The sequence below is a fragment of the Capricornis sumatraensis genome, chromosome 14 (assembly GCF_032405125.1).
Source record: "Capricornis sumatraensis isolate serow.1 chromosome 14, serow.2, whole genome shotgun sequence".
Lineage (NCBI taxonomy): Eukaryota > Metazoa > Chordata > Mammalia > Artiodactyla > Bovidae > Capricornis > Capricornis sumatraensis.
Genome location: NC_091082.1, coordinates 44,569,285 through 44,582,041, shown reverse-complemented (window position 1 = coordinate 44,582,041; position 12,757 = coordinate 44,569,285). Strand labels below are relative to the sequence as shown.

The following is a 12,757-nucleotide window of genomic DNA, read 5'->3' as shown; positions in this document are numbered from 1 at the left end:
TTTGCAGAGCTGTTTCGGGGCTCAGTGAGACATCGCCTGGTAAAAGTGACTCTCACAGGGCTTTGTTCACAATGGGCCCATAGATGTCTGAATTTTTGGCTCCATGGGCCCCGACACCTGTGTGCTGTTGGTTTCTGAGAACTCAGTGTTGTAGGGAATCCATAGACTAGGATGCTAATCACTGAACACAGCACTTTTATCCTCCAGAGGGCAGCAGACATTGAGCAGCAGGCTGTGTTTGCTGTGTTTGATGAGAACAAGAGCTGGTACATTGAAGACAACATCTACAAGTTTTGTGAAAATCCTGAGAAGGTGAAACGTGATGACCCCAAGTTTTATGAGTCAAACATCATGAGTAGTAAGTCGGAGCACTCTTTTTGTCCATCAGTTTTTTATTCCCATGGCTGAAGTGTGACTGTATCAAGAGGCAGAGGTGTGAATTAGAACCCACTCACCTCTTAGTCTCACTTTCAGTCCAGGAATTTGGTGATGAAATTACTGGGTGAAAAAGAAATCTTTTTATAGCAGGAGGTCAATGCTTGTTATCCTTCGACACCCTGTTGGTTTCTTGCTTCAAATGTGTGTGTGTGTGTGTGTCTGTGCGTGTGTGTTTGTGGGTGCATGAGCACATGTGCATGAACACATGCTCTGAGCCGGGAAGAACAGGGTGAAGGGTGGGGGTGGGTGAGGGACGAGGCCTTGGTCCGAGGTGTCTGAGGGTTTTAGACCGGGTGCAAGGTGAACAGTCTTTATGCCCAGGGCAGAAACAAGGGAAGTGACCTAAAGCTAGACTGTCGAATGAAACTAAGCAAAATGCAAACAGGGAGCCAAGAGTCTTCGAAAGCCAATCCGCGAAGAGGTTAGAAGTGAGCAGCAAGAAGCACAGAACAGAAAGAATAATCTGAGTCAAGATTCAGCAGGCTTTTCTGTAATTTTAAAGTCCGTGCTCAAAGCCACTGCTATGGGAAGTCTGGGAAAAATTTCACTGAGCCAGCTGGAAGCAAACTTCTCCACAAGGGTCAGGGTCCCTTTCCTCAGAGCTGGGAGTCACTGAACTCATTTTCTCTCATAAGTAATCACAGAAAGGAGGACCATTTCTCCCCAGTCTGTTCATATAATTTCAGATGACTGACATTTGACCATTATTAGAACTGGCAGTTACCAGGAAAGTAACTCTGAACAGGGAGTCAGCCTCAGCTTTTTTAGCTTAATTTCATTTTGGCAGCAAACCTGTCATAGTTCTAGACCAGTGCTGACCATTTGAAATTGTATATGAGCCATAAATACAATTTAAAATTTTCTAGTAGACATGTTACCATTAAAGAGAGAAAGGTGAAGTTTGTTTTAGTAATATATTTTATTTAATATATTGCAAATATTATCATTTAAACATATAATCAATATTAAAATTAAAGAGATTTACTTTATTTCTTGCCAAGTCTTGGAAATCCAGTGTGTATTTTATACTCACAGCACGTCTCAATCCAGATTATCCATATTTCAAGTGCCCAATAGTCACGAGTGGCTAGTGGCTACCATATTAGTGCAGCTATAGACCATTTAGAAAAGCTTTCAGAATCAGGTACAAAGTAAAAACATATTCGGTCAGCTATGTGTTAAGTATTTAAGTACTCACTTAGTGCCATGAATTATACTAGGATGAGGGTTATAGTGGTAACCCTGGCAGACATAGACCCTGCTCTCACAGAAATCATCTGTGATTTTATTAACATGCTTAGTATATATGTAAATACTGATACTGCCTAAAAATGTATCCCACTGAAAGAGGATGAAAATGTCTGAACTTGATAGCTGAGTGCAAACTAGAGATTATATAAATGCTAAGATGGAGCAATAAAAACTGCAAAATATGCTAAACAGTCTTCGTTTTTAGGGATAATTACTTGTATTCAATAACCAATGCTTCAAGAATTTGACTTTCTTATATTATGCTTTTTCTCCAGGTAAAATTACTCTAGATAATATTCTAAGTTGACCCTCAGAATATCTTTGAAAGCAGACCTAGAGTATAAAATATACACTTAACAAATGAATGAATAAATCAATGTGAATGAAAGGCTTTGTTTTTATCCTGACTTTTCTCCCTTAGCTAACTTTAAAGAATAAGTTCTCATTTGAAAAGTCTGTGTTTGATGTTCATTCTGGTAAAGCTTATCCCATATAATCACTAAGACACAACCAGAGTATCATTGGGTTATCATTAGCCACATTCCCTTTGGTTGGTATAGGCCTGATGTTTTAACAGATTTCACTCTTTCAGCTATTAATGGCTATGTGCCTGAGAGTATACCCACATTAGGGTTCTGCTTTGATGACACCGTCCAGTGGCACTTCTGCAGTGTGGGAACCCAGAATGACCTTTTGACCATTCACTTCACTGGGCACTCATTCATCTATGGAAAGAGGCACGAGGACACCTTGACCCTTTTCCCCATGCAGGGGGAGTCCGTGACTGTCACAATGGATAATGTTGGTAAGACTTGGATATTTAGAGGGGATCCTCTGCTCTGCCTGGTCTGCTGCAGCTCTTCAGACTACCACGCTTCCTGGGCTTCTCTCTCTGATTCCTGGTGGGCTTTCCTTTCAATACTATTCATGATTTCTGTTGGGGGAATTGATTACTCAAATGGGTCCAGTTCTTTATGTGCATTTCATTTATCCTTCTCTGGGCTGAATGAGAAGCAAAGATAATAACAATAAAAGGATCAGGCATCACTTTGAGAAGAAAGTGTGAGCATTCAGCCACAGCACATTTCTTTTACCAAATGCCTTTTTCAGCTTTTTAAGACAGCTATCCCACACTAGGATTAGCAATAATCCAATATAGTACCTTAGAGGTGGGCTTCATGATAGCTGTCATGGGCTTTGGAGTTCATCAGATCCAGGTTCAAAACCTGCTCTGCCATTTGATATCTGTTTAACCTTGGACAAGTTACTCCACCTCACTGAGCCTCAGTTTATTAATCTGAAAAACAGAACAATAACACTTTACAGAGTTGCTCTGACATTCATTGTAATATGCACCAAGCGCCTAGGACTCAGTAGACAATCAACATGTTATATCTATGGAAGGTTTGCCAGGAAATCACATACCATTTCAAAGAGATTCAGTATTATCCTGGATCCACTTGAATTATTTATTCCTTAGAAATATCTAGATGTTTCTCATTTCTTGGGAAACAATAAAAACAATAAGATGTTTCTTATTTCATCATTTTTCACCTAACTTCAGCTCTCTAACAAAATGTGCAACTCACAAGAGCTTTGATATTCAAAAACCACTTCATTCTTGGGCTTCCCAGGTGGCTCAGTGGTAAAGAACTCGCCTACCAATGCAGGAGACATAAGAGACCTGGGCTTGATCCCTGAGTTGGGAAGATCCCCCAAGGGCATGGCAACCCACTCAAGTATTCTTGCCTGGAGAGTTCCATGGACAGAGGAACCTGGCAGGCTATAGTCCATAGCATCACATAGAGTCGGACACGACTGAAGTGACTTAGCATACATGCACATTTCATTCTTGATTCATCTCTTTTTGAATATATTCTAAAACAGGGACTCTCAAACTATTTGTGCTGAAAGTTTTTCTCCCTAATCTGCACCGACCAATATTTTGGGTCCATATTCTGTCAAATGAGATCAATGTGCTGATCACACGGTTGGATGTCATGGAAATGTCAGATTACAAAAAGGTTTCCTATACCCTTTCTTCTCGATTTCATTCCTTATGTCACTGTGGAACAGTAACCAGTAGTTCACAGATCAATTGCAGTCCACAGACCACAGTATCCCTGATGAAAGTTCACTGGAAATAATCTGCTACAATGGACCATAGGGTTTTAAATATCTTTTTCTGTCCTCAGAGTTCTCTATTCTGTTTGTTTCTCTTTTGTAGGAACTTGGATGTTAACCACCATGAATTCCAATCCAAGAAGCAAAAAACTACGGCTGAGGTTCAGGGATGCTAAGTGTATCCGGAATGATGATGATGACTCCTATGAGATTATATATGAACCTTCAGGATCTACAGCCATGACTACAAGGAAAATGCATGATTCTTCAGAAATCAAAGATGAAAATGATGCTGACTCTGATTACCAGGAAGAACTGGCTTCAATTCTAGGTCTTAGGTCATTCAGAAATTCATCACTGAATCAGGAGAAAGATGAGTTCAATCTTACCGCCCTAGCTCTGGAGAAAGACTCTGAATTCATTCCTCCAAGTGCCAACAGAGATCTTGGTTCAAATTCTTCTTCCCCAAGAAATGTTAGCAGGCTCATTGCCAACAACTTTGCAGAACCTCTGAAAACTCTTCTGCACCTGGAAGCCCCTGCAGCTGGTCCTGCGCTGGAACATGCTGGCTTAGATAAGAACTCAACTCTCAACCCTCCCATGGCAGAGCATTCCAGCCCTTATTCTGAAGACCATAGAGAAGATCTTCCACTCTCAGATGTCACAGGGATAAGCCTACTTCCATTTGGCACAGGATTCAAAAATCAAAAACCTGCCAAACATCAAAGATTCCAGGTAGGAAGAGGCCGAGCAGCAAAGCACAGGTTCTCCCAGATGGAATCCCCAGCACATAAAACCAGGACACATTTAAGCCAAGACAACTCTTCTTCTTCCAGAATGGGGCTCTGGGAGGACATTCCCAGTGATCTGTTACTCTTACAACAAAAGGATCCATCTAAGATTCTGAATGGAGAATGGCATTTGATTTCTGAGAAAGGCAGTTATGAAATAATCCAAGATGCTAATGAAAACAAGACTGTTGATAAGTTGCCAAACAGCCCCCAGAATGCCTCAAGGACTTGGGGAGAAAACATCCCTTTCAAAAACAGTCATGGAAAGCAGAGTGGCCACCCAACATTTTTGGTAACTAGACGTAAACCTCTACAAGACAGACAGGATAGAAGAAATAGTAGATTGAAGGAAGGCCTTCCATTAATTAGGACACGAAGAAAGAAAAAGGAAGCGAAGCCTGCATACCATGTTCCTCTATCTCCAAGGAGTTTTCACCCTCTGAGAGGAGAGGTCAATGCCTCATTTTCAGACAGAGGACATAATCATTCATTGTTACTCCATGCGTCCAATGAAACATCTCTTTCCATAGACCTCAATCAGACATTCCCCTCTATGAATCTTAGCCTTGCAGCCTCACTTCCTGATCATGACCAGACCTCACCAAATGACACCAGTCAGACTAGCTCCCCTCCAGATCTTAATCCGACAGTGAGCCCAGAGGAACACTATCAAATATTCCCTACTCAAGACTCTGATCCAACACATTCTACTACAGCCCACAGTAACAGATCTCCTCCCACACAGCCCAGCCAGATACCCAACTATGACCTAAGAAACAAGGCCATCCCTACTGATGTGAGTCAAATTTTCCCTTCCTTGGAACTTGAAGTCTGGCAGACAGCTACCTCTCTAGACCTCACTCAACCATCCATCTCCCCAGACCTTGGCCAGATGGCCCCTACCCCAGACCTTGGCCAGGAGTCTCTCTCTCCAGACCTTGGCCAGACGGGCCTCTCTTCAGACCTCAGCCAGGAGTCTCTCTCTCCAGACCTTGGCCAGACGGGCCTCTCTCCAGACCTCAGCCAGGAGTCTCTCTCTCCAGACCTTGGCCAGACGGGCCTCTCTCCAGACCTCAGCCAGGGGTCTCTCTCTCCAGACCTTGGCCAGACGGGCCTCTCTCCAGACCTCAGCCAGGGGTCTCTCTCTCCAGACCTTGGCCAGACGGCCCTCTCTCCAGACCTCAGCCAGGAGTCTCTCTCTCCAGACCTTGGCCGGACGGCCCTTTCTCCAGACCTCAGCCAGGAGTCTCTCTCTCCAGACCTTGGCCAGCTTGATCTCAAGCAGACATCACCTCCTCTAGATCTTAATCAGACATCCCACACTTCTGAATCAAGTCAGTCATTGTCTCTTCCAGAATTTGGCCAGACTTTCCCTTATGCAGATATTGGTCAGATGCCATCTCCTCCACCAGACTCCACACTAAATAACACTTTTATACCAGAAGAATTTAATCCACTGGTTGTAGTAGGCCTCAGTAGAGATGATGGAGATTATATTGAAATTATTCCAGGGCAGAAGGAAGAGAGCAGTGAAGAAGACTATGGTGAATTCGAATTTGTAGCCTATAATGACCCTTACCAAACTGATCTTAGGACAGATATCAGCTCCTCCAGAAATCCTGACAACATTGCAGCATGGTACCTCCGCAGCAACAATGGAAACAGAAAAAATTATTACATTGCAGCTGAAGAAATATCCTGGGATTATTCAAAATTTGTGCAAAGGTTTGACCAGTTCTTATATTCTCATTTTTTCCACTAATGCTAAAAAAAGTAATTACAACAGTCTAAGAAGATGATTTTGGGCAAATCGTGCTAAGTGTAATTTAGTTCCCCTATATAGTGCAACTTGGCTTATACTGTTTCCATTGTCAATGTCAAGATAAGCTTTTCCACTTCAGGTGACATCTGGACAATACAAGAGCCATCGCTGTGAGAAGTCTTTGATATGCTGTATTTAAATCAGCACCCTCCTCTCTCTTCTTTTCTCATCAAATATATTCCTACTCCTTGCTCCAGTGCAGAGCCCAGTCTATCAATGTTGTTGTTTAGTTGCTGAGTCATGTCTGACTCTTTGTGATCCCATGGACTATAGCCTGCCAGGCTCTCTGTTCATGGGATTTCCTAGGCAGAATACTGGAGTGGGTTGCCATTTCTTCCTCCAGGGATCTTCCCCAACCTAGGGATTGAAACTGCATCTCCTCTGTCTCCTGTTTTGGTAGGCAGATTCTTTACCACTAGCACCACCTGGGAAGCGACTTATCAATAGCTATAGGATAATCAATATGATTTCACTGAAGTTGGCTTCAAATCTAAATTTGTGATGTAGAAATCTCCTTTTGCCATTACTTAACAAAAATATTTTTAAATTGTTAACTGATCAGTATGAAGTATATACCATCTTGATGAAGATTAAGTCAAATTCCATGTGATTCCAGTTGCAGAGGTCAAGGGTATAAAGTAGCTTAGAAGCAAAAAGCAAGTTTATGCCCTCAATTGAGCCATTCATTAGATTATGATTCATCTCGATTGGAACTTTTATTTTAACTTGGTTTATAACATCACTCAGTTAATAATTCTTTGTGTGTGTGTGTGCTCAGTCGTGTCTGATTCTTTATGACCCTATGGACTGTAGCCCGCCAGGCTCCTCTCTCCATGGAATTCCCTAGGCAAGAATACTGGAGTGGGTTGCCATGCTCTCCTCCAAGGGATCTCCCCGACCCAGGAATTGAACTTGCATCTCTTATGTCTCCTACATTGACGAGCAGGTTCTTTACCACTAGTGCCACCTGGGAAGTCCAATAACTCCTTAATGAGGGCTTATTCTCTCCTAGGCATTGTGCTAAGTGCTGAGATGGTAAAAGAGAATATAAATGCAAATGATTCCTGCTCTGATGGAACTTGTGTCTAGTTGGGCAGGTAGATATGAACCAAGCACTCATATAAATAAGTGTAAAAAAATTAACCATGATGAAGACCAATAAGGAAAGGTAATCAGTGGTGATATGAGAAGTGGGAAGTCTGACTGGTAAAGTGACATTTGAGTTGAGATCTTAAAATGAACAGACAGTGGAGAGGGGAGCGCATTCTAGACAGAGAAAACAGCATGATGAAGGCCCTGGGGAAGGAGGAAGCCCTGAGACTAAAGGCCTCTGTAGCTGAAGCTCAAGATGAGGGTGTGTGCTAAGAAAGTGTTTGGCTAGCTCTGTAGAGATAAGATACTACTAGGCTTTGTGGGCCCTGGGAAGAATTTCAATGTTTTTCCAAGAGCAGTGAGAAACCTTCAAAAGTTTTAAGCCACTCCTAGTTGATTGGGATATTTGCAGTCTTTTTAATAAGCAGTTACACAAAGTGGGTCCCAAGATCTGCTTCAGCTCTAACATTTTAGGGTTCTAGCCACTTTTCAACCATAGAGTTGAAGGAGTTGATGCAATTTTGTAAGTGGACTGACTTACAACAGAGAGTTTTTAATGGATTGACATGCATTTTTTAAAGTTAGTTTTCATTTTAATTTTCTCAATTATGGAAAGCCACATTGGACTGGGTTCTGTATTCTGGGATGACAAGACAGAGAAAGAAGAGAAAGGGGTACAAAAAGCAACTACAAATTCTTGGGTATAGCTGATGACATGGTAGCTGATGGCCATATTTATACTGTCTAAATATAGCTCATAGCTTTCACAAAAGCTAGCTGTTACCCTAATAAATTAAAATCAGAGTGCAACTAGAGTAAGTAAACACAACACATGGTGTGATTCAGAGAAATTATTTCATTAATCTGGTGCCAGTTAACGTCTGGTGCCAGACATTTCCATATTAAAACTCTGAGTTTAAGAGACTTTCTCCTGTGACTTCCTATTTAACTGTAACACCCTTTACTATATGAGAATAAGTAGTTTATCTGGGGATTGCTAAGCAAGTTCCTGAGGGAGTAAGGTTTTCTAGAGTGTAAAGAGATGAAACCAGTTCCTTCAAAACGTCATGTGTGTCGCCTGGGAGAATCCCATGGACAGAGGAGCCTGGCCAGCCACAGTCCATCGGGTCACAAAGAGTCAGACATGACTGAAACGACTTAGCACACACATTCATGTATGTTCTAGGGGACTGTATACCATGCTTAGAGTCTGGAAGCATAGGATTACTAGTATAGCAAGACTAGAAAGTAGGCAGAATGGGATTCTCTAATAATGGCTTGTATTGTATAACAAATACTATGAGATTCATGGGTGAGCTTCTGGCCTGTTTCCCAGATTCTTGGAGAAGGAAATGGCAACCCATTCCAGTATTTTTGTCTGGAGAATCCCATGGACTGTAGCCTGTCAAGCTCCTCTATCCGGGGTCGCAAGAGTTGAATACAACTTAGCGACTAAACCACCCAGACTCTAGGGAAATTTAATATTCAGTAGGAAAATCTGATATGCTCTAGCCCCAGACTGAGCTGGTAAACCACATACAGAATGATGTGATCTAGCAAAAGCAAATGTGGGGAGAGTGGCTACTTTCAGAATATAAAACACCTACCCATCCAGTGGCCTTTACAGAGGTGACCCTCTAAATCAACTGACCATTATCATCTGCCTGTCCCAAACCCTGGCACTATTCCATTGCATGACTTTCTCTGCTTTTAAAATTAAAATCTGCTATGTTGATATCTGATTATATTTGTCATTCATTAATTGGAGTTGTTGTTGTTTAGTGACTAAGTTGTGCTTGACTCTTTGTGACCCCCATGGACTGTAGCCCACCAAGCTCCTCTGTCCATGGGATTTTCCAGGCAAGAATATTGGAGTGGGTTGCCATTTCCTCCTCCAGGGGATCCTCCCAACCCAGGGATCCAGCCCCTTCTCCTGCATTGGCAGGCAGATTCTTTACTGCTGAGCCACCTGGGAAGCCTTATTCATTAATACATAAAATAAATATCTGCTTACTATTAGCCAGGTACCTTGCTAGGCACTGGAAATAAAAATTATAAGCAAGCTAAGCACAGTCCCTGATCTCACGGGGCTTTCACTCTAATGGTAGAGTCAGATTTTAATAGATAATCTCACAAATAAATAATATATAATTTACTATATATACTATAGAAACCCTATAAGAATACTACAGGGATTTACTATATATACTACAGTAACTTTGTAGAAATTTAGGGAGTGTTAGAGAGAGATTTGATCCAGTCTAAAGGGTCATAGGAGAATATGCTTAGAAACAATATGTGAGATGGGAGCTAAATGATATTTACTGGCTTATGATTTTAGTCACTTATATTTTAATTCATTTGTTCATTAAATATTTTCAAATATCTTGTTTATACTAGATGCTATGTTCAGAAACAGAGAATTTCCTCAATTCTTTGAATGGTCTTTAATTTGTTCTTTTAAACAAATGCTATTACTTTCATTTCAGTGAAGACACTGATGATGTTCCAGAGGACACCGTATACAAGAAAGTAGTTTTCCGAAAGTACCTTGATAGCACTTTTACCAAACTTGATCCTCAGGGGGAGTATGAAGAACATCTTGGCATACTTGGTCCAGTCATTAGAGCTGAAGTGGATGATGTTATACAAGTAAGTTATCTTTCGAGCATTGATAAGATCATCAGAGGAATTTCCACAAGCACCAGAGGGCTGTAGAGATGGAAATGGCAAGAAAGCTGTAGATGACTTATTTATTTTCTAAAATTAACAAATAACTACATTTCTTTTCAAGACTGCTTACCAACTCACTTTCCACTCTTCAAGAAAAAAAAAGAAATGATCTCACAATTTTATTTCTTCCCCTGCCAAGTTCCTGTTCATGTTATATAGGCCAATTCCATCTCTCTGAAGAAACTTTCTTTAATTCTCCAAAGCTCTCCTAAACATTCAACTGAATTGCTCCTCCCAGGCATTCCCACCAAATCCCATCCATACTTTGTTTACAGTACCTTTTGTCTCCATATTTTTAACTGAAATTCACATGTACATATCTCTTTACACCAGTAGCTTGAAATCTTATTGTGAGTAAAACCAAAGCCTCATTCATTTTCAGATCTGTAGCACCTATCTTTATCATTTCATTTGTATATAATCTTCGAGCCTAAAAACAAACCTGTTTTGGTGTTTCTGGAGAAAACTACATGGGCCCTATCTCATTGGATGGTTGTAAAATTAGATTAAATAATACACAAAAATTACTTTGCAATTCTAAGCATTCAATATATCTTAGATTCAACTGAATAGCCATCCAGTTTAGCCCATAATGCTGACATTTGGGGGGCTGGGCTTTATTAAGCTTAAATACATTTGTGAATCATTCCTTTCTTTTCAGGTTCGTTTTAAAAATTTAGCATCCAGACCATATTCTCTTCATGCCCATGGGCTTTCCTATGAAAAATCATCAGAAGGAAAGACTTATGAAGATGACTCTCCTGAATGGTTTAAGGAAGACAATGCTATTCAGCCCAATAGCACTTATACCTATGTATGGCACGCCACTACACGATCCGGGCCAGAAAACCCTGGATCTGCCTGTCGGGCTTGGGCCTACTACTCAGCAGTGAACCCAGTAAGCATAGCCACTGAAAATTTTTGTCGTTCCCCTAAGTTGAGTCCATCAAATGGAATGTCACGATTTCCTAGTAAATATCTGTCCTGCTTTACATGAGGCATGTTTAAGGATCAGGGTCCACAGTCAACTGCTGCCAAAACCAGGGACTCTCCATGCAGATCTTCAGAAGACAGTGAGAAGCATTTGTTCAGTGGAAAGGAGGAAGGATTACTTAAATGGTTAGCCCCAGTTAGAGTGACTGCTTTACAGAGGAAGATGTTTATCTGCAATTTCCTTGAACAAGCTTTCCTTGAGAAAGCTATCTCCTGCCTTTTCTTTTTTTTAAATAAAAGAACTATAAATTCAAGATTCCTCCATTTTGATGGTAGTAGAGAGAGCATAGACTTAGATTTCAATTTCTATCCTATCACTTACTGTGTAGCCCTAGGAAAGTTACTTGATCTCTCTCAGCCACTGTTCCCAGAGTTAAAAAGGAGGCAACCATACATAGCACGTAGAGCAGGCACTTGGTAATATTTGTTCAATCAATGAATTTATTTTTTACCATATAGGATTGTTGTCAGAATTAAATAAGATACTACAGGGGAAATATTTAACCTAACAGATACTCAATAAATGGTATTTATAATAGTATCCCTATCATTATCATCACCATAATTATCATTACTACCATGTTGAAATAAGGGATTAATCAGAGGAAGGCAATATGAGCATCACAGAATGAAGACAATAAATATCCAGGTTTATTAAGCTATAATTCATTTATAATCTTCCAGAGCCTCTGAGAAGGTCTCCTTTTCAATAGGATCCGTGATTGTCAGAAGAGCAAAGAAAATCGTGAGAAACCGTGAATGTGTGCTGTCTGCTCTTACTGTCTTCCAGGAAAAAGATATCCATTCAGGCTTGATAGGGCCTCTTCTGATCTGCCGGAAAGGGACACTTCATAAGGAGACCAACATGCCTGTGGACATGAGAGAATTTGTCCTACTTTTTATGGTCTTTGATGAAAAGAAGAGCTGGTATTATGACAAGAAGCCCGCAAGGTCTTGGAGACACGCATCCTCAGAAGTCAAAAACTCCCATGAGTTTCATGGTATTTTCCTCTGACTTTGATCTCATCTCTGAACCAACTTACTGGGTGACAGTGATTCCTGCCCACAGGTCTTCTCAAAATCAGATATAAGATGCTTCTGTGGAAACAGGAGCTCTAACTAAAACCAGATCCTTAAATGTCTATGAGGCTGATGTCACGTGCCAGGTGACAATGTAGGTGAAAGAGAGCAGACAAAATCTGAAAGATAGCACACAAGGCTGCTGCAAAACAAACCCAAACCAAACAACAAAAGTCACTGGGCTTTAGCTGGTAACATAGACGGGAAAGGAATTAGTATTGTTCTGCAACTAAACAGTTAATAAATCTGTTTCTTGATCTCTAAGGGATCAATTATTTATGTAGAAGTGAACGCCCACACATACTTCCAAAATAAGAATGACTGTCATATTTGTAACTCTCAGCAGTTCACAGGTGGAACTCAAAGAATATGAGAAGAAAGTGATTTAGGAAACTAGGTAGCCAGGTAATGGAGGAAGAGTGCCAAGACAGCA

At 40.9% G+C, this 12,757-nt stretch overlaps 1 protein-coding gene across 3 annotated transcripts in view; it reads left to right on the top strand.

Moving 5' to 3' along the window:
• Positions 1-12,757, top strand: part of F5 (coagulation factor V) — a 75,257-nt gene that overhangs the window by 41,540 nt on the left and 20,960 nt on the right. The window contains exons 11-16 of one of the 3 annotated variants that reach the window (XM_068985602.1): positions 208-358; positions 2,321-2,494; positions 3,917-6,329; positions 10,008-10,170; positions 10,913-11,149; positions 12,035-12,245. In XM_068985602.1, the coding sequence (XP_068841703.1) occupies positions 208-358; positions 2,321-2,494; positions 3,917-6,329; positions 10,008-10,170; positions 10,913-11,149; positions 12,035-12,245 (3,349 nt within the window). Of the gene's footprint in view, positions 1-207; positions 359-2,281; positions 2,495-3,916; positions 6,339-10,007; positions 10,171-10,912; positions 11,150-12,034; positions 12,246-12,757 lie in introns of all 3 variants that reach the window. The other 2 variants (XM_068985599.1, XM_068985600.1) reach the window with 2 other exon arrangements.